Below are 22,890 nucleotides of genomic sequence, written 5' to 3' on the forward strand. Positions count from 1 at the left end.
CAATATTCTGCACCTTTTCTCATGCCACCGCAGAATCACAGGTTACACAGTGCTTCCATTGTGCGAATGTTTATAAAACATTTGAGCTGTTTTTTGGTATGATCTGGATGTTCTGCACATACGTTTATTGGGTGTACGTTGCGGGAAAGAAAATAAAGTATTGCATGCATATTAGAAATTAAAGTGTTGTATGTATATTGGAAATGTCAAGGTTTCTTGGGGAGAGGTAAGCCCTTGAAATATTGGAAGTACTGTAAGTGCTGACTGGCTGCAAATTTGAATGGGATCTGAAAAGTTATGTTAGAAAGGAGCATTGAGAGAGGAAGAGAACACAATCAAGGATTGCCTTCTGGGATTTATATACAGATATATATATATATATATATATATAGCTATGGATGGTTGAATCTGTGGATGAAGAATCCTTGGATATAGAGGGGTGACTGTATTTCTCCATTGGTTTGGCAAACACTGGTCCAAAGCACACTGCAGAAATAATCCAGTTTGAGACCACTTTAACTGCCCTGGCTCAATGCTAGGGAATTCTGGGAAATGTAGTTCATTGTGGCACCAGAGCTCTCTCTGAAAGAGAAGGCTCAATGTCTCACAAAACTACAGTTCCCAGAATTCCCTAAGGCAGTTAAAGCAGTCTCAAAATGGATTATTTCTGCAATGTGTTTGGTTCTCAAGCAGCCTCCCCTTCCTAAGCCCCGCCCTCATCCCCTTTCAATTTCACATCCGCCCATACTTTGCCCTTCCTTGCCCTGGGCACTGTTTCCCACACTGCGCATGCGTACACGCCTTGCCTCGAGGGGCGGGGCCCAAGCATAGCTCGTGTCCTTAGCGCGGCGTGCGTCTGTTTCTTTCTAATAATCGTTCTGAAAGCCCCGCCCCTTTCCCTTTTAAACTTCCGGTTCAACCGGTGGTGGTTGGGAGGGGAGGTGCTTCCAAGGAAGAAGGGGAGGAAGCCGGAGCCCCCGGGGATGGTGCTGGCTGTAGCTTCGGCTGCTGCTGGTGGGACCCGCGCCTTGACGGTGTCGCCAGGTGAGAGCGGTTGCGTCCGTGTTAGGATTGTCCCTCGCGGGCCTCCGTGGCGCGTTGAGTGAAAGGAGGGGGGGGGAGAGAGAGAGAGACCGTTACCCCGCCGGCTCCCCTCCCTCGCGCCAGCTTTCTCTTCCCCCCTCTCTTGGCTCAGGTGAGGCCACGCCCCTTTCCTAAAGGCTCTCACTGGTTAAGAGGGGGCGGGGCCTCAGAGTTAACCTTTGGAACTCACTGCCTCAAGATAAAACAGGGAGGGAGGGAAGGAAGGAAAGGGTCTCCTGCAGTGGCTCTGTTGCTTCTTATGCCAAGGGGCTCTGGAGGCACCTGAGAGACTTCCCTGTGAAATAAATAAAATAATAAAATTAAATTAAAATAATAAAATAATACATAAATAAAATAACAAAAAATAAAGTAAATAAATATAAATAAATAAATAATAAAATAACAAATAAAGTAAAAAATAAAATAAATAAATAAATAATAAAATAATAAAATAACAAATAAAGTAAAAAATTAAATAAATAATAAATAAAATAAATAATAAAATAACAAATAAAGTAAAAAGTTAAATAATAAATAAAATAATAAATTAATTAATAAAATAACAAATAAAGTAAAATATAAAATAAATATAATAAATAATAAATATAATACATAACGAATTAATAAAATAACAAATAAAGTAAAATATAAAATAAATAATAAATATAATAAATAATAAATAAAATAAAAAATAAAATAATGGCAAATAAAGTAAAATATAAAATAAATAATAAATATAATAAATAATAAATAAAATAATAAAAAATAAAATAATGACAATTAAAGTAAATATAAAATAAATAATAAATATAATAAATAATAAATATAATAAATAATAAATAAAATAATAAAAAATAAAATAATGACAAATAAAGTAAAATATAATATAAATAATAAATATAATAAATAAATAAAATAATGACAAATAAAGTAAAATATAATATAAATAATAAATATAATAAATAAATAAAATAATGACAAATAAAGTAAAATATAATATAAATAATAAATATAATAAATAAATAAAATAATGACAAATAAAGTAAAATATAATATAAATAATAAATATAATAAATAATAAATAAAATAATAAAATTACAAATAAAGTAAAATATAAAATAAATAACAAATAAAATAATAAAAAATAAAATAATGACAAATAAAGTAAAATATAAAATAAATAATAAATAAAATAAATAATAAATAAAATAATAAAAAATAAAATGACAAATAAAGTAAAATATAAAAATAATAAATATAATAAATAATAAATAAAATAATAAAATGACAAATAAAGTAAAATATAAAATAAAGTAATAAATAAATAATAAAGAGAGAAGTGAAGAGCATGAGCTTCCCTAGACCTGCGGCCCAAGACACGCTGCAGAAACAATGCAATTTAAGACCACTTTTAACTGCCCTGGCTCAATGCAAGGGAATCCTGGGAACTGTAGTTTTGTGAGACATTGAGCCTTCTCTGTCAGAGAGAGCGCTCTGGGGCCGCAACAAACCACAGTTCCCAAAATCCCATCGCACTGAGCCAGGGGAGTTAAAACGGTCTCACAGTGGACTATTCCTGCAGTGTACCCTGAGCCTCAGACTGAGGAACCCCATGATAGGTTCACCGTAGGGTTGCATAGTATGGACTTGGCAGTGGCTTAAACCTCCACTAAGGCTCAGGAACCCCACTGGAAGAGTAGTAGTAGTACTAGTAGCATAATATGTAATGATAAGTAGCAGTAGTAGTGGTAACCATTCTTAGAATCCTTCAGTTGGAAGAGAGGCCACAAGACACCATCCAGTCCAACCCACATCTTCCAAGCAGGAACTCTCAGTCAAAGCATCCCCTTTGACAGATGGCCATCCAGCCTCCATTTGAAGACCTCCAAGGAGGGAGACTCCACTACACTCTGAGGGAGTTTGTTCCACAGTCGAACAGCCCTTACTGTCAGGAAGTTCTTCCTAATGTTGAGGTGGAATCTCTTTTCCTGGAGCTTGCATCCATTGTTCCGTGTTCTAGTCTCTGGAGCAGCAGAAAACAAGCTTGCTCCCTCCTCAACATAACACCCCTTCAAATATGACAATACTTCATCACATGCATCTGAGGAAGTAGGCTCAAGTCCGCAAAAGCTCATGCTACCAGCTTCTTTCTTTCTTTCAGATGGACTGCACCCACAACACAGAAATAATCTGGTTTGATGCCTCTTCAACTGCCATGGCTCAAGGCTCTGGTATCCTGGGAACTCTAGTTTTTGTGGCCCCAGAGCTCTCTGGCGAAACTACAAATCCCAAATCACTTGGCAGTTAAAGTGGTGTGAACCTGGATTATTAATGCGGTTTAAAAGGTACGACAAAATCCCTTGGCAAACTGATTTTCTGGTCTAACAGGACTATATTTCTTCTTATGATTATTATGCAGGAAAGAGCCTCGATGGAGCCTCCCTGTTCTGTGTCTGCTGGATGCAAACCAGGGGTGGATGGGAATGTGGGGTATTGCCATGCCATCACAACCAGTGGCCTCCCCACCTGGCTGCCCTGGGAAACAGGAGGGTGGCAGAGACACACAAACATACACACCTTTATGTTTTTAGCAGGCTCTTCTTCTGTTTCCCCTTGAGAGAGCACTGCCAGATCAGAGCAAAGTTCACTCCAGTCACCCAACATCCTTTCCCCCACATTGGCCACTGGGAGTCTCTGGGAATTTCAAAGCAGGGCATGAATGCAACTGGCTGCTTCTAGTTCTGGAGGCTCTGAAGGCAAGGTGAAAGCCACTGAGAGCTCTCAAGCATTTACCTACACTCCCCACCACCACATTTTGCAGGGAGGAAGCAAAGCCCTTGAAGCTGCTGTCAAAAGCAATGGATGCAGATTCCATCAGTTTACTATGCATTCAAGTGTACTGTTTTTTCCCCTCACTGTCCTGAATATCACTTCCTAGTGCATGAAGTGAAGTGGTAATATTCAGTGACAGTTTTCTCACTCTATGCTTCCGGGACAACTTTCATGTTAAAATCAACTGTATTCTAAATTGCCATTTCTGTAAAATCAAAAAGTTAGTTTTCACGTAGAAGGGAAAGTGCTCTAACTTTGGTCCAAAACACACTGCAGAAATAATGCAACAGTTTGAGACTGCTTTAACTGCTCTGGATAGGGAATCCTGGGAATTGGAGCTTATTGTGGCACCAGAGCTTCCTGACAGAGAAGGCTAAATGTCTTACAAAACTACAGTTCCCAGAATTCCCTAGCATTGAGCCAGGGTATTTAAAGCAGTCTCAAAACTGCATTATTTCTGTGGTGTATTTTGGATCTTTATCACAACTTGTAATGGTATTTTCTTGCTCTGAAAAAACCCAACTATAAAATCTCTAGTTTGCTGTATTCATTGAGAACATAAAGTAAAATTGATTCCTGCTATACATTGCAAAGTATCCATATAGATAAATGATACTTCCAGTGTTGGAGACTGTTGACTACAAAAGCACAGGCTGCTACAGAGTACGCTTGTGCCCGAGTACTCTTCCCCCTTTTATTAATGTTTTATTCAATTCAGAGACAAATGATTGATAATTATCATCCCAACGCAGCATTACAATTTCACAACTGCCCATGTAAAACAAATGTGTTGTATACAATCAGCTGTTATAAACTAATTTCAAAAGAGACAAGAAAATATTAATAGTAGGTGTATTATGATATGGAGCAATAGAAACATGTATCTTCATTCCACATAGCCTGATAAATTAGTAAAGTACATTTTTTTAAATAAAAAAGTCTTATTTCCTGTTGTAACATAGAGTAAAGTGGTTTTGTCCAGAAGCCAGTGTTACTAGATTATAGACTCAGATACTTATATTTGGGGTAATCTTAGGCCTGTTACAGTAGACTGCCAAAATAAAGCTGCTTCGGGTCTCTTTGGAGGTATGCTATTTAAATGATGCATGGGTCCTAAGAGTCCGGAGGTCGCGCCAAAGCCACACTCCATTCAGCTTTGGTGCAGCTTCCAGATTCTTAGGATGCATGCATCATTTAAACAGCATACCTCCAAAGAGACCCAAAGCAGCTTTATTTTGGCAGTCTGTAACAGGCCTTCAATTTCTAATTTCATTAAATTATTTCCATCTCCAAAAAAATATGGCATGAGTATCTCATTAGCCTGAAAGTTCTATATTACACTTCTAAATATGTCTGTCCAGGAAATGAGGGGAAAGGGGTATGAGCAATAGAATGTGTGTTAACACATGCCAGCAAATTAGAGTGATGTGCTGGTCTGTCTTGCATGTGGATTAAATGTGCATGTTGTTTTATTCAAGAGGCCTAGAACTGGTGGTTGATATTTCAGGTTCTTTTGGCCACAACCTGAGCATGTGCATAGTGTATTCTTCGTGTGCCATCGCAGTTTTTCCTTTTCAGAATGCTTTCCAAAATTTTTCTCTTTGTTTTTATTTTTTCAAATGTGGATGTTTAGAAGAGAAAATAGATTTCCCTTGGCACACGGTCATCAGAAGCACTGTTGCAACATAAGCCACATATTTGGGCCTGTTACAGACTGCCAAAATAAAGCTGCTTCGGATCTCTTTGGAGGTATGCTGTTTAAATGATGCATGCATCCTAAGAATGCGGAAACTGCACCAAAGCTGCACTCCAGTGCTAAGGAATGGAGTGTGGCTTTGGCGCGACCTCCGGACTCTTAGGACCCATGCATCATTTAAATAGCATACCTCTAAAGAGACCCGAAGCAGCTTTATTTTGGCAGTCTGTAACAGGCCTTGGAGAGCAGGAGCAAAGAAATGAATGCACCATGCTGAGACCTCTGTCTTGGATTCAGCTATCTGTGTTCAGGCCCATTGCTTGTGCCACCTCTGCTGCTATTGCAGTAGTTCATGCACAATACTGGATGCCACTTCATTGTCTACTACAGACATACCCCAGATAACAAAGCCTCTGGCGAAGAAGCTTCATTTTACAAAGCCTTATTTTACGCCTGCCCTTCTCTCTCCCTACCTTTTCTTCCTCATCCTTTTTAGCAGCATCTGCATTAGGAGAGTAGTGAAGGACAGCTGGAGAAACACAAGATTTTTTGTCAGGCTGCAGCAGTGTATCTGCAGTAAACAATGCAAAAGGCCTGATCTGGGAAACACTTGGAGCCTAACTGATCCTACTATTGCTGTGCCTGCCTAAAGCAGGCAAGATAAAACAGCTGTTAACTCTAAATGGTATGTGTGACCAGCAAACAGAAGGAAATCGGATAAGCCTGCCTCACCAGCTATCCCCACAGGCTGAAAAGACCTGTAAGTCTGGCCACCAAAATGAAAATCATGGCCTGTTACCAACTGCCAAAATAAAGCTGCTTCGGGTCTCTTTGGAGGTATGCTATTTAAATGATGCATGGGTCCTAAGAGTCCGGAGGTTGCGCCAAAGCCACACTCCATTCCTAAGCACTGGAGTGCAGCTTTGGTGCAGCTTCCGGATTCTTAGGATGCATGCATCATTTAAACATCATACCTCCAGAGAGACCTGAAGCAGCTTTATTTTGGCAGTCTGTAACAGGCCCATAAGAATAGAGGAGGGTGGTGAAAGAAGGAGGAATCCCTGGGTGTATTTTTGAAGAAGCCTTTGAGTGGTGTCTATAAGGTTCAAAATGTTTGTGTGTTTGTGCAAGGCTTACTTACCTCATTGATTCATTTCTCATGTGCATATTGTCCATTTTAACTGAAAAGTTTGCTGAAACTTTTTTTGTGGTGTAAGAACCTATCCCTATCCTTTCCATGTTTTTTCTGCCTCTGGTGCCAAATTTTCTGTGCAGGAACACAGCTACTTCATTATTTGAGATACACCTGAATCATGCTCATTCTCTGGATGGTGCAGAGGAGCAATCCACAGTTCTTTGAGTTATATCACTTTGCAGCAGTTCCAGAGGCAGGAGTAGACTGTGGAATAATACTTTCAGTGTTGAAACAATGGTTCTAAAAGAAACTAGTACCTGGTTGTCTTATCTGGTACGCTGGCTTCTTTGTAGATTTTAAATGGTGTATTAAGTGAGTGTATGTTATAGGTATCTGGTGAAACAGTCTGCTGTTTATTTATTTGTCTGTGAACGTGGCACATGGGTGTTGAAATATATGTTGGCGATTCTAACTGTTCATTTTGGAATGCCATATCATCATTTTTCCTACTTGTCAATAAGAAGATAGGTTGAGCATGATTAAGATTGATTACAAAGAGTCTGTAGTTCACTAAGGGAGTGTATGCCCTGCATACAGAAGGACTCAAGTTCAGTTTCAAGCTAAGGCTGAGGAGAACATTCCTGTCTGAAACCTTTAGGATGTGCTTCCAGTAAAAGTACATAGTACCTACCCACTGACACAGATCATTGGTCTGGCTGCAACTTCTTATTTTCATAACACTGGTTTAATAGAGAAAATCCTCATGTATTAAACCTATTGCTATGTATAAGCGATGCAAGAAAATGAATGTTTGAAAAAAATGTTTTCATATAATTAATTATTAATTAAATATTAATTTTGAAAGAAAAGACAGGTCAATACCAGGATAAAATAACTAGTTTTGTTTCAATATCTGTATTTTAGACTGAAGATAGCAGTAATGCTAACACTGGCAAGCAAACTAAAACGGGATGATGGTGTCAAGGGATCGCGCACATCCAACACAGCCTCTGATTCTACCCGAAGAGTATCTGTTAGAGATAAATTGCTTGTTAAAGGTAATACCATTTCATATATAAAGATAGTCACATTAGCTGCTAATTCAGCCAAATGTTGGGTCATTAGTATACAGCTCTGAAGAAGTGAACACCTTGCAAAATTCAAATGTGTTCAAGTTCACTTATGAACTAAAAACCACAGGAATTGTAAGGTAAGGCTCCAACCTTAACATCTACACACACTTGTAAACACACTTGTGCAGGGCCATTTTGTGCAGGTTTAATCTGGGGTAAGTCTTTTGCATTCATTAATGCTAACTCCCAGGTAAAAATGAATAAGATTCCATCCCAAATCTCACAGTTCATCCTCTGTGCACCTACATTTTGCCTTGGTCTTTCAAACCCTGCTTTCATATTTTAAATTAAGAGGGAGCAGTGAAGCTCAGGGCACTGGTTGCTAGCTGCACATCACCCCTTTGCTTTCTCTTATACATCATTACTAGTAGTAGATTATATGTGTAAGGAATTATGTTGATAGACTAAAGGTGCACAGAAGGAATACAAACTGGAGATAAATGGGCGTTGTGGCAAGTGTCTGTATCATTATGATGAGCAAAAGGAAAGCAAAACTAAGTAATTCTTGCTTTCGTGAATAAACAGACATAGGGTTACACTTTGGAAAAAGCTGGCTCTGTTTAATATTAATACATTATTTGATGTGCTGATAAAGTTCAAGTAGTTACTTGGCTTGTTTTATTTTGGATTAAACAGACATTAAACTTCACAGTGCAGTTTCAGTAGGCTAAATTGTCAGAAATAAATGGTTAGAATTTAATGTTCTCTCAATCTATCATGAAATTGGACTGGAGGAGAGGAAGAATTACCAGAGAAAAGAGTAGTGTTGTCTCAAACCTTTTTTTTAGTTCATGCCTCTAGGAAGGACTATTTTACATACATGCTAAATCTGATACAAGTAGTTAGATGAAAGTAGAAACTTAATGAAATAGAACTGATTATTGGATATGAGTTGAAAGAACTTCATGGAAAATTATTCATTGTGAAATCCAGTTGGATTATCTCTTTAAACACAGAACGTGCTAAAGCTTTGAACAGACAATTGCCCCTAGTTGTAAATTACATTAAACTTTGACTGTAGCAGTAAAGGATAATTTTCACTGTCATTTTCCATGCCTTCCAATATTGGTGGACTGCACCCTGATCATCCTTTGACTGGATAGTCACTTCCAGTTTCTAAAATCTTCTCTTTATAATCTTAAAATAGGCCTAGGGCAAACTTAAATTTAAATGGCAAATCATACCCCTCCCACAAATGCTTCTGGGATGTGAATAGCCATTTTGGAGAAAACGGTAGGGCCACATTGGAGCCACACGTGTCTGTAGGTTGTACTTTGCCTACCCTTCGGCAGTAGTACTAGTTCTAAAACAATTCCTCCACCTGTAATATTTGAAACGCATCCTAGGCCCCATACAGACAAGGCAAAATAAAGCTGCTTTGGGTCACTTTGGAGGTAGGCTGTTTCAATGATGCATACGTACTAAGAGTCTGGAAGCTGCACCAAGGCTGTGCTCTAGGCCTTAGGACTGGATTATGGCTTTGGCGCAGCTTCCAGACTCTTAGTATGCATGCATAATTTAAACAGCATATCTCCAAAGTGACCCGAAGCAGCTTTATTTTGGCCTATCTGTATGGGGCCCTAGTTATCTTAATATTGAATATAAGAGTAACTTTATCTTTAAGTGGTTGTGGAGTGTATTCAAAAAGTATCTAAATGCTGGTGGAATGTTGGTTTGGCTGCAGTTCGTTTCATAATAGTACCCTGTGAATTTGTGAATTTTAAAGCTCTCATAAGTATTACTGAATTTGTGAAGTAGTTAGGCATTAGGCTCATTCTGCTAGGAACATTTAAAGTAGTGAGAATTATGATCTAAGCATTTTAAGTACCACAATGGGGGGGAAAAGATGAGATAAAAATATAAGTACAAAATAATAAGAATAATGTTAAGTTTTGCCAAGGATAGAAAAATAATATTTGTAAGAGGAGGGGCTGTTCCTTATTGGTAGAACTGTGCAGGCCTGGAAAGAAAACAGGAAAATGTCAGGGAGGAGAAAAAAATCCAGTTCTTCTAAAGCATTTTTTAATTGAAAAAACTGAAAATTTGGGGAAATTAAAAAAAAAACTTTAGCTTTACTGTTTTTTAGAGTAAAGAATAGAATGTTTAAAGCAAAGTGTCTATATATTTACTTCCCCAAAAGTATTTCAAAAAACTATGTAACTGGAAGATATGTATATAAGGCAGTATACGCTGTCTGATCACTGCAGTTCCTGATGCAGTGTCTTCTTTTCTCAGTTCTTCGTGTCAGAATGAGTGTTATACAGGTTGAGTCTCCCTTATCTGGAATTCACACGTTTCCGTGCAGCGCTTACGTAATGAGCGTGCCAGTGGCGCACTTGTTACACCGCCCCTGCGGCTTTAAAAGAACCGTCTTTTCTTGGGTTCTTTTTTCCTCCGCAAGGAAAGCCACGTGGTTTGGCGGCTGCGGCTTCCCTCCAGAGGAAGAAAGGCCGCCGCCACTCCGGACATTAAGGAAGGTGTGTACCGGGCCTTTGTTTCATGGACAACATTATTTAAAATATTGTGTATAAAATAACCTTCAGGTGATGTGTATAAAGTATATATGAAACATCAATGAATGTTATGTTTAGACTTGTGTCCCATCTCCAAGATACCTCATTATGTAAATGCAAATATTCCAAAAATCTGTAAAACTCTAAAATCCAAAATACTTCTCGTCCAAAGAGTTTCTGAAAAGTGAGATTCAACCTGTACATCTGCTTGAAACTATGGAAGACTGTAAGAGGGGAAATAATTTTCTGTTTTACTAATGTTGATAATTTCTTCTGGTTTTAATGGGTTTTGCATGGTCTTAATAAAGAGACTATTTACAGTTCAAGACCTTATAGTTTAATTTGTAACAAAAAATTTAAAACAAAATCAAAAAGGGAATTCTGTTTGTAACTATTGCCTAAATAAACTGCACTTTTAATGTATCAAACATGATACTTCTATGCCAAACAAAATTATATAACTGTATTTTATTGTGCATATAATTCCCTTTATGTTCCCAACCTAAGAAAGTGAATTGCAATCTCTAAAGGATGCTAATATCTTTCCTTTCCAATATTCCCCCAAAATTCAGGGTTTTTTTCCCCCCTGGAAAAAAACCCCTTCCATTTTGTCCCTTGGTTTCCAAATTTACAGAAATTTTACATTTCTACTAATTGGTGGAACGGCATGAATTATAAACCCTGTGCATTCCTGGGATACCTGTGGTGTCTCAGCAATTGTTTTGGCTGAGGTTCGCCAGTCTGCCAAAATTGGGGCATGAACATGCTCAACAATTTCAGCAGCTGACATTGTTGAAGGCCTCCCAGACCTTGTTGCATTTTGGTTTCAAAATCTCTATGCTGAATGTTGGCACATCACTCCTTCAGAGTTGAGACTGATGGGCACTTCCCACTCAATGTTTGCATCCTACCTTCATGGATTTCCCTTGAATTTTTCTTCTGTGGGAACAGGAACTTGACAAATGAGTTCAGCACTTGAAAATATGACACTGTTCGTTGACATGGTTCTATGAAAAAAGTAGAGCTACAACCCTGCAAATTGACAATTTACAATACAAGAATACTCTTTCAAACTACAATGACAAAAATGCGCTCAGATTTCGTGAAGTGGGTGAGGCCAAGAATTTTTGAGCACCCTCTTGTAAAGAAAGCTCTGAACATTTCTGGGGGGTTGGGTGGCTACATTTTTTAAACAAGCAGATTGGTAAAAATTTACCCAAGGTCTGCAGAGATGCCATATTTCAAAATTGATTGATAGATAGAACTGTAATGAAGCATTTAGAGGTGCCATCAGTGTGCAACTTTCTTACTCTGAAACCTATAGGTTTCAGTTAAAAGAAATGTAGCCACACTCTATTCCCATTAAAATAGTTAGGACAACTAAGCATTAAATTAACTGTAACTAAAGTGTTCTACTGATAGGACTAAAGAAAAGCTGCCTTTCTCTATCGAGTCATAGTAAGTGTAGCTACATTTCTTTCAACTGAAACCTATATGTTTTATTAGAAAGAAACTTTGCACATTCATGGTACCTCAAAACGCTTCCATCTGTCAGTCATTTTGAACTGTGGCATCTCTGCAGACCTTGGGTAAATTTTACCAATCTGCTGTTCTGGTTTTTTATGCATATTGGCAAACGCTCTGTCTTTTAAAATCTTTCTGCTGTTAAAATTAGCATATTTGTGTTTGTGGCATCAGTACTATAATGAAGGTAGGAAAGAGTTAATTTTGATATTACAGTGCGCCCGTGTTATAGGCGGGTGCGCTTTACGCGGACTTGAGCATACGCACTCAAGCCATGGGGAGCGCGTGCAGCGCAAGGGGCGGCGCATCCCATTCAAATGAATGGGACGCGCCCCGCGCACTCTAGTGCCGCCACGATGCCATGGGCCCTTTCCTTACGAGGGGGGATCCATTCCAGATCCCCCCGCGTAAGGCGAATTCCGCCTATGCTGGAGCCCCATTCATTTGAATTCGCCTTACGCGGGGGGATCTGGAATGGATCCCCCCTCGTAAGGAAAGGGCCCACTGTACCAATATTGACATGATCTTGTGTGACTGTTGTGATTGTAGCTGCTGTTGTTATTATTTTTCTTTGCTTGGTTCACTCAAAGTGGTGGCATTCAACGTGGGCATCCTCACACAACCACCTGTGGTGCCAAAATCCTGGTCCAAAGGCTATTCCAGCCCAGCAGAGCAGGTTGTTAGAGCAAACAGGGGGTTATGGGGTGGGCTGAACTGTCCAATATTGAACTTAGGGCCCAAACAGACAGGTCAAAATAAAGCTGCTTTGGAGATATGCTGTTTAAATGACACATGCATCTGAAGAGGCCAGAAGCTGCGCCAAAGCTGTGCAATCTTTGGCACGGCTTCCGGCCTTTTTGGACACATGCATCATTTAAACAGCATACTTCCGAAGTGACCTGAAGCAGCTTTATTTTGGCCTGTCTGTTTGGGCCCTTATTCGTCTTTGATGAAAGGTTCTCTGGATTGTTATTTAGTATTTATGTAAAATTCTCTTGTGAATTGTTCTTATGTTTTATATGTTACGATATGGTATGTTATATTTTGTTGGTTTTGCTGTTGATGTCTTTATTATAATTTTGCCAATTTGGATGTAAAATTATTTTATCATTATTAATAGTAAGGTGTTATACAAATAAAATTGATACTGACTTTATTTTATTTTTAACAGAAGTTGCAGAACTTGAAGTAAATTTACCTTGTAAGTATAATATTCACCCTGCTTCCTGAAGAGTGGATGAACATTTCCCCATGTTTTTTAACATACGGATTTGAGACATATTGTATAAATTCAGTTGGAATTTAAATTATTTCTTATAAAACTGACTGCCTTCTGAGGAAAGAATTTGTATCTCTTGTCTACAAAGTTTACTGTGTGTGGTGTGAAGGAAAAGAAGACTATTCTGTCCACATTACCAACATCTTAATTTTTAAAAAATTGCCTATAAATTAAGTTGTTCATAACTTTTTTTATTTTTCAGAACATCAAAAAGAATTTAAGGTGTATTCCTATTTATTTTATTCTCTCTATGCAGTTTGACATACAAATACACCATCTCAGCTTTGATATTAATGGTAGAGATGTAAATAAAGCTGGGATTTGTTCCACTCAGACTAATGTCCTTGACATTTGATGAATCGTGTCCTAATCTTTTGGGATATGAAGCATGCACTAAGAATTTTTTTCTATCTTTTTGAGATGTGTGCATGTCTATATGATACACGGAATCAGAGAATTGTGCTTGTACTATGACAAGCTATCTGAACTGATTATGTTGGGCTTTGTTTGAAGACTATAGTTCAGAAACTATAGTTAGCACAGAATATAGTCTCTGTATTACTAAACAGGATGAGATGGATGGGTCATTTTGACAGGACTACCTCTCAGACCTTAAGGGCTCAAACAGACAGGCCAAAATAAAGCTCCTTCGAGTCACTTTGGAAATATGCTGTTTAAATGACACATACAACTTAAGTCTTAAGAGGTCAGAAGCTGTGCCAAAAACTGCACTCCAGTTCTTTAGGACTGGAGTGTGGCTTTGGTGCAGCTTTCAGCCTCTAAGGACACATGCATCATTTAAAGAGCATATCTCCAAAGTGACCTGAAGCCACTTTATTTTGGCCTGTCTGTTCAGGCCCAAGTAACCTTTACCTCTTACCCACAGAAGACCCCTAGTTGTTGACACTTGTCCTGTGTTTTTATCTTATTAACACTATTTTGAAGTGTGTAAGGGCCGGGGTCCCAAGTGTCCCACAAACCAGTATTTATGTAGCATGCTTGCCTTTGTTTATAGTTTATAGAACTCAGACAGACATATACTATTAAAAAAATGAGCAGTAAATTTAAGAAAGGAAGTAATTTACGTAGGTTACTTCAAGCTTGGTGTGGTTACATTGAAGATTTTCAGACCAGCACTTAACGTGGGGTAAGTGCTGGCAAAACGCTGCTAAAACATTTAGGAAGAATGTGTGTGTGAAAGCCTGATGCACTTCCTAAATGTCAGGGAATCGTCAGCTCCCCCTCCAATATCCCTGAATCATTCAGGGAACAGCCATTTCCTATATACGCAAAGCATGACTTCTCAACACAAGTCAAAGTTCTGCAAATAGTTAAAGCCATTAACTGCATCGGATTAGAAGCACTGTTTCCTGTTACAGAGAGCCAAAATAAAGCTGATTCGAGTCACAGTGGAGGTATGGTATTTCAATGATGCATGCATCCTAAGAGTCCAGAAGCCACAACAAAGCCACGCTCCAGTCTGGAGCGTGGCTTTGGTGCGACTTCTGGACTCTTAGGACTCATGCATCATTGAAACACCATACCTCCACTGTGACTCGAAGCAGCTTTATTTTGGCTGCCTGTAACAGGCCTCAGTTCTTCCATTTGAATCTTGGGAGTTTATCACATTATCACTTTTCCCAGGATAGATGTGGGGTATATTTTAGAAGGGCAGATCTTATCACCAGGCAGTAGGCAGCCCATATGCAACCTGCAGCTTTTCATGAATGGGAAAATCTATGAAAATTCATAAAAAGCTGTGGGAAAAGCCTAGATTGTATACCGCCCAGTGACAGGGCAGTGCAATTAGAGCCACCTTTTAAAAGATATATCCTGTGTCTATCCCGGGAGAAATGGTAACATGATAAACTCCATCACTGTCTGGATATTAAAATTACTTACTCTAGGAATAACTGTCAGTGTTGCCCTCCACAGTAGTTTCAGAAGTGAAATTGGCAGTGACCTAGGTCCTTTTTAGTTCAGGCATCCTAGCGTTGGTGTTTTATCTAGTGATTGAGTTTATGTTCTTTGAAGAATATTGCTTTTTAAAAAATCATGACCTTTTAGTTTGTGAGCTTTACAATACGTTCCTCTGACTTCTGTGTGCTTGTGCTAGTACTGCTTTTATGTTGCTTTCTTATCTTATGGTATTTATGCCTTTAAAATGGCTAACAGTTATTAAGAATTTTAAACCCAAGGACTCAGTAAAAATACGAAATAAACACAAATTTTAGTAATATAACACTTTTGCATGTTAAGAAGCTTTATGAGAGACTGAAAGAAACCAACACATGGAGGCATTCAATTTTTGACTGAAGGTAATGGTTTAGCAGTGATAAAGTTTTTGTTTGTGTGGCAAAAATTAAAATGGAGGAGATTTTAAATTGCACAGATAGTAATCTCCTCTCCCCCTCCCCCCAATTTTGACTATTATAGCTTTTCCTTAGGGAAAAGAGTGTTTCTTTTTTAAAAGGAGTGGTGTGCAGTATGATTTTCATTTCTTTCTGAAAGAAGTGACTCATCCACCCGAGAAGGAATGGTCATTCGCAGTTGGGTTTTTTATATACCTTCTGAGGTTTCCTCCATTTTCATCCCTATGTTTGGTGCCTTTCCTTTTCTCTCTGGCTTTACTAGGAAACATCACAGTTGTCATTTATTTTCAGATTTTCATCTTTATTTTCAGGTACATGTGAAGTGAAATTTCCTGACCCAAATAAGCTCCATTACTTTCTCCTAACTGTAAATCCAGGTAATCTTTTTAAAAGTATATCTTTAAATGAATAAAATTAGCTTTAAGTCATCCCAAGTGTAGTACACATATGGTATTCTTATATACACATTCACATACTGTTTTTACACTCAGTTTTGTCTCCTGCATTATTTTCTCACACATAAAGCGAAGCCTTGTCGTTAGAACAGAAATACATATTAAATTATTGGTAGGTAGATTAAACAATGTACAGCCATAGATGTCCAATAAACACTATGTAATCCTCTTTTTAAAAGAGGGCTTTTTAAAATCATTTTTGTCAAGGTTAAACGTGAATTTTTTAAAAAGGCATTACATTTTTTAGAAATTTGAACTTTTTTATTTTTCAGTGAAATAAATAATACATTTAAATTTAACAAGGATAAAATTATCAACAAGTGAACATTTACAATATTTCAGAAATATATATTGAGATATACCATATATACTCACGTACAAGTTGACATCATCATCATTACTATTTATATTTTTATCATCACTATATTTACATCCCACCTTTTTCCCAAAACTGACACTCAGGGCAGCTCAAAACATTAAAAAAAAAACAGTACAATAAAAAGAATACATAAAGAGTACATTAAAATAGAATTAAATTATTGCAATATTAAAACAAGTTACATGTTAAAAGAATAAATACAATTAAAGGGATGAAAATGTTAAAAAATACTTTAAAATAATATAACACTACCCCATCCCATTCTTTAAAAACTTTCTGTTTTAAAAGCCTGTGTAAACGGATAGATCGTAGCCTGCTGATGGAAGGATAGCAAGGAAGGGGCCATTCTGGCCTCCCTGGGCAGGGAATTCCAAGGTCTCGGGACAGCCACATAAAATGCCCTCTTTCGTGTCCCCACCAACCGTGCTTGCGATGCTGGTGGGACAGAGAGAAGGGCCTCTCCTGAGGATCTGAGAGCCTGGGCTATTACATACGGTCTGCCAAATAGCCTGGGCCTGAGCCATATAGGGCTTTATAGATCATAACCAGCACTTTGAATTGTGCACGGAAACAAACTGGCAGCTAGTGGAGCTGTTTCAACAGAGGTGTGTGGTCTGTGTAACCTGCCTCTGCTAACAGCCTGGCTGCAGCTATTTGGATCAGCTGAAGTTTCCAAACACTCTTCAAAGCCGGACCCAAGTAGAGCACGTTACCGTAGTCCAAACGGGATGTAACTAAGGCATGTACCACTGAGGCTGGATCCAGTATTTCAAGGAATGGGCACAGCTGGTCCAAAAGTTTTAAATGTGCAAATGCACTTCTGGTCACTGCAGAGACCTGGGCCTCCAGGTTCAGAGCTGAGTCAGGGACGTAGCTAGGATTTTAGGAAGGGGGGGGGTCCAGACTAAGTGCCACCATTATAATAGGGCTTGGGTGCAGCGGCGCAGCAGCACACACCATTCAGAAGGGGGGTCCGGACCCCAAGAACCCCCCCCCCTTGGCTACGTCCCTGGCTGAGTCCAGGAGTCCCCCAAACTGCGAACCTGTGTCTTTGCAGGGAGTGTAACCCCATCTAACACCGGCTGGGTTCCTATTCCCTGATCTGGCTTCTGACTGACCATGAGCACCTGTCTTATCTGAATTAAATTTCAAATTGTTTGCCCTCATCCAGTCCATTAGTGATGACAGACACCAGTTTAGGACCAGGACAGCCTTCTTGGATTGAGATGGAAAGGAGCTGAATGTCATCTGCATATTGATGGCACCACATCCAGAACTCTGGATGGCCTCTCCCGGCAGTTTCATGTATATGTTAAGTAGCACAGAACCCTGAGGAACCCCACAGGCCAATGGCCAGGGAGTTGGGCAGGAGTCCCCTAGCACCACCTTCTGAGTTTGCCCCTCCAGGAAGGAACAGAGCCGCTGTAAAACAATACCTCTAAGCCCCATCCCAGAAAGGCGGCCCAGAAGGATACCATGTTCAATGGTATCGAACACTGTTGAGAGGTCCAGCAGAACTAACAGGGACACACAATCTGGAGGCAGATGGGGAAAGAAGGTTTTAACATCAGATTGAGAAGGCACATCAGGACAGTGCTGCTTTCTAAGCAGTATTAACTGTACTGACCTGTATATAAATCAACCCAGGATTTTAGGGTCAATTTTTGGGCATAAATGTTTTGACTTATAGTCAAGTATGTGTGGTAAAGAATTTAATAAATACATTTAAAAAAAAGTTAAAATATCACATATCTTTTTTCAAAACCCAAAGTCTTACCCACTGTATAAATATTTTTTTGAGAAAAATGTTGGATCCCATAATGTACTTCATTTTCTCAAAATGTTGCAACCATACCCCATTTCTCAACACTCTTGTGCATCTGACTGCTTTCTCAGTTAATTCAGGCATGGCTGCTATATCTCAATCGGTCATTTCACGTTCCCTCCTTCCTTATATGTTTTAGGGTGATCCTCTCAGCACTTAACAAATAAGCCATTTCTATAATTTTCATGCCGTATAGATAAATATTAAAACTAATTAACCTAACATGAACTTGCACTCTGTAATGTACTTGATATTATTACATACTGTTTTCTAGAAGTCCAGTAGCTTTTGATGCATTTGATCATAGAATCACAGAGTTGGATGAGACCCCAAGGGCCATACAGTCCAACTCCCTGCCATGCAGGAACTCACAATCAGAGCACCCCCGATAGATGGCCAACCAGCCTGTGTTTAAAAACCTCCAAAGAAGGAGACTCCAAGGGAGTGTGTTCCATTGACGAACAGTTCTTACCGTTATGCTAGCTACAGTATAAATCCAACTGGTAGTCCCACTTAGAGTAGACCCATTGAGTCATTTGTTGAACAGCAAGTAAAAACTAATGCAAACCCAAGTGGTTCAGTGCTTTAGTTGAAATTAACAATTCGATTTAGCCCAAAATACTTTTCCCTTGAGAATTAGTGTTATAGAGATGTAGGCACTAGGTGGCAGTGTTAGAGCTCGGAAATGCTGGCGAAGTTCAATGTGCAATAGAGGACATCACGCTTCTTCCTTCAGGCTTAAAAGTTTTAAGGGAAAAGAAAGAACATGTACATTTTGCAGATGATTCTGGAAAGGTAATTGAAATTTGCCTGGTTTGCTTCTTAGGTCCCTGATCCACAATGTAGTATTCTGTTACCAATAGTTCTTAGTCAGATGTCTTCAACAAGGAGGACCTCAACACAATAGCTCTTCAAGAAGCGGTCCACAGAGGCTTTCCCCTCAAACTGCCAATGACTATCAGTTCCAGTATATCAAAAGCACATAGCCACACTTAACTCTATATTGCCCTGTATTTGTCCTTTTCTAAATCCAGGCCAGTTTTTCAGCCTGTTTACTAATCTATTTCCTTTTCATCAGCTGTGTTTTCTCATCTCTCTTTGCACCTTTCTGCCGAGTATGCTTAACACATATCCCATTTGCCACCAATTGTATACATTTCTTCATATGATAAGGCACATTATAAACTGTCATGTCAAAATTCAGTTTTTTTACAGAAGAGGGTGCTGGTCAGGAATTTATCCTGTTGCTCTTTATATTTGTTCATTGACCTCCCTATGAAATCTGGAGTATTGTAGCTGGTTTTATTTTTCCACCTGTTTTTTAAAAAATGTTTCTTAACATGCTCACCAAGTACTGTACACTTGTACATTTTTTGCCTCCCACTCTGGTATTGCTGGGATTTGACACTATTTCTAGTGTTTTGTAAATCATAATGTTGCACATAAACCTCAAAAGAAAATATGTTATTTAGGTACTTCATTGTGTTTGGCAATAACAAGGGAGCAGATTCTAACTGTAGCTTTGCTGCTTTCTTCATAATCACCTTAGGGCCTTTCCAAACTACACAGTTGTAGTGCTATGGTTCCACTTTAACTGCTATGGAAACATCCTGTGGAATCCTTGGATCGTCAATTGAGGGAGTGGCTTTTGGAACCCTCATGCAGAGAATCCTCCTCCAGTCCCTCTGACAGAACTACAAGCCCCAGAATCCCATAGGATGCAGCCACAGCAATGAAAATATTAGCGTAGAACTATGATTGTGTAGTGTGAAAGGGCCCTTGCCCTCTGGCTAATATTCTTTGCCTGATCACCCAAGTGCGAGATGTAGTATTTGTGTCATTACCCAAAATAGTTTTTGCATGTGTATATTTGAATGTGTTCTTCCTCTTCAAGATATCAAATGTCTCAATTTCTGTATTCCGCTAAGTCTACATCACACATGATCACTGCAGTTGGGGCTTTAGCAAGATCAATCTTTTGTTTGTTCCTCCTGTAGTCTTCATAAATTAACAATTACACAATGGGGTACTAGTTGTGTTCTTTCTCCCCTAGCTACAATAAAACCTTCAAGTTTGTAAAACAGTTGTTATGCTCTATGGAGATTATTTTTCCTGTTCTTCAGTCCATTCCATAGCCCATTATCATATTAGAGTTAGCACTCCTTGTGCTTTCACTGCATGATGCTAATCTTGATGTGGCTGAAAAGTCCTTAAAGGCAATGAATGTCAAAATCGGGCTCACACAAGGTATCAAAATTTTGCACCATCTCAGTTCAAAAGAAAATGGATAGCATTATTTCTTGAATGATTATTGCATTTTTAGCAATTGTGTTGTAGCACTTGTGTTTTCTTTACAGATGAAGGTTATTATCAAAATGGGACATTTCAGTTTGAAATTGAGGTTCCAGATGCCTACAATATGGTGGTAAGTAGTCAAAATTCTTTAATACTCACAGTTTTCTTCTGTGCCTGCCTTCAAAGGGTTTTCAATTGGACCTTAAACTACTTCTGAAGAATTATAGGAGATGTAAAAAAAAAAAAAGGCTAACAACACTTGATGTATAGTCATATTATGTCGTTTTTATTCAAAGTCTTCTGATGTTAGAGATGAAGATTGTAAAAAGAGAATTAATTTGGGGCCTTAGTCAGTTTCTAGGCCGATTAGAACAGACTCATTGAATGAATAGAACACTTCTGCAAATTTCTTTGATGCGGTGGGTCCACTTTGATTGAGACTAATAATTGGTTTGAAGTCTTGGTTTTATACTAGGAGAAGTGTTAATGCTGAAAGCAATTCTTTAGTCAAATTTCAACAAATTTTGTTGTTAACAAGACAAAGCTATTTTGCGTGTACTCAACAAAAATTTGAATGTCAGAATCTTTAGTTACTGATAGCATCTCAGCTTGCTTTGTTCAGATTGGATAATAGGTGTTCCTGTCTGATACTGTTAAGACAGTATCATATCATTTTAGGCTGTCTCTTTAAAATTTTGGAAGGAGAAGCAAAGTTGTAAATAAAATTGAGTTTTAACTTCCAGATTTATTGTCATGTTGCAGCTAAAAACATATTTTCCTGGTTTGAAATTTCCCAGTGTATGGCCATTAAAAAGCTCAATACAGGTTCCACTTTATTATCATTCAGCACTTTTAATACTACTTTGTACACTCATTGATTTACACACATTAAGTTTGCCAGTGCCATAAGTTCACTTTAAAGTGTTCATTCATTTGCTTAATCAGTTTAAACATGTAATACAAAGATCCCAGAGAGTAAGAGAGAAATGATGACAAAGGAAAGAAGAGAGAAAACTGGATTGATTTAGAACTTCATTATGTTTGTTTGAGGGCCAGGCTGTTCATCTTGATAATATTGCACTGGGACCCCATGAAGATTGGAGGTGAAATCTTCAGATCAGTTTATTAGAACAAATACGTAACCATCTGTTTTCGTATTTCATGATATTGTAGTTTGGCAGCCAGAATCAAAGCTCAGATAAATGTGTTAGCATAACCTTTGAATTGCTTTGTGATAAACAATTTCACAGATTTGTGGCTGTAAAAAAAAAATAGACCTTGGGAAATTACTTGTTGAAAATAATTCATTACAATGTTTTAGCATTGCTGTGTTTAAAAGTAACTTGTTTCGTTATGTGTGCTTCTGCTCAGCCTATAAAGAAATAATGGCCCGTTACAAACGGGCCTTAAAGCGCGTGCTCCGTGCGTGCTAGGGTTAGAAAGGGGCGTCCTTTCTGGACGCACCCAACCCTAGCACGCACAGAGCGCACACAAAATGGCGGCGGCCATTCCACACAGGGCGGCACGGATGTGACATTGTCACGCCGCGCCAGGGCGCATAGTGCGCTCTTTCCCTGGCCGCAAAAGGAGCTCCAAAACAGAGCTCCTTTTGCCGTTTGCGTCGCTGGGCGCAGCCTTCAGACAGCTGTGCCCAGCAATGCAGAGGAGAAAGGGACCAAGCGGCCCCTTTCTCCTCCTCCCCGCCACCACGGGGTGTCCTTGGGGCTTGAAGCCCCAAGGACACCCCTTTCCCCGCGGCCTGGAAAGTGGCGGATCGGGGCCTCAGCAGCTGCCGCTCTAGCCACTGAGGCCCCGATCCGGCGGGGAAAGGGGCGGGTGCAGGCCACCGCTTTTCGGTGGTCTGTAACGCGCCAATATGTCCTAGAAAATGACTTTTGACATTAATTAGAAACAATGTTACACCAATATAGATGACATTGTTTCTGTTTATCACATTGTTTTTAAAATGTGAAATGTGGCTTGACTGCACTCTCCTTATGCCAAAAGGTTACTAGTTACAGGTAATTCTGATAAAAATTGCTCATCTTGTTCAAAACAAGTTCAGACATGTGATCTTCGTTCTCTTTGTATGACAAACTGACACCCATCTTTTGTGACAGTAAAAAAATCTTCTTGGAGATCAGCTAGGTATGAACCTGCACAATAACAATCTGGATTTATAGTATATTTGATTGCAAGAGCTAGATCTTTAATTACTGTAGCATGCTTCTAGAAGTAGGGATATAGCAGGGGTTAAATCATAATAAAATTTAGATATTAGATAGCCCTGCTATACTACCATTTTTCCTCCAAGAGGCTAGTTAGATGATAGTAATTTGTGGGAAGTTGTTTGCTAGAAAATATCATGA

At 38.8% G+C, this 22,890-nt stretch overlaps 1 protein-coding gene across 4 annotated transcripts in view; it reads left to right on the forward strand.

Annotated features, from left to right (window-relative positions):
• The first annotated feature begins 870 nt into the window (after window positions 1–870).
• UBE2F (ubiquitin conjugating enzyme E2 F (putative)) overlaps window positions 871–22,890 on the forward strand; it is a 49,042-nt gene continuing 27,022 nt past the window's right edge. The window contains exons 1-6 of one of the 4 annotated variants that reach the window (XM_089477736.1): window positions 959–1,044; window positions 3,245–3,428; window positions 7,671–7,804; window positions 13,088–13,117; window positions 15,879–15,944; window positions 20,584–20,651. In XM_089477736.1, the coding sequence (XP_089333862.1) occupies window positions 3,415–3,428; window positions 7,671–7,804; window positions 13,088–13,117; window positions 15,879–15,944; window positions 20,584–20,651 (312 nt within the window). In that variant the 5' untranslated portion in view covers window positions 959–1,044; window positions 3,245–3,414. The other 3 variants (XM_089477739.1, XM_089477738.1, XM_089477737.1) reach the window with 3 other exon arrangements.

Source organism: Sceloporus occidentalis, unplaced genomic scaffold (genome assembly GCF_023333645.1).
Source record: "Sceloporus occidentalis isolate IW3139 unplaced genomic scaffold, rSceOcc1.0.p SCAF_12, whole genome shotgun sequence".
Classification (NCBI taxonomy): domain Eukaryota; kingdom Metazoa; phylum Chordata; class Lepidosauria; order Squamata; family Phrynosomatidae; genus Sceloporus; species Sceloporus occidentalis.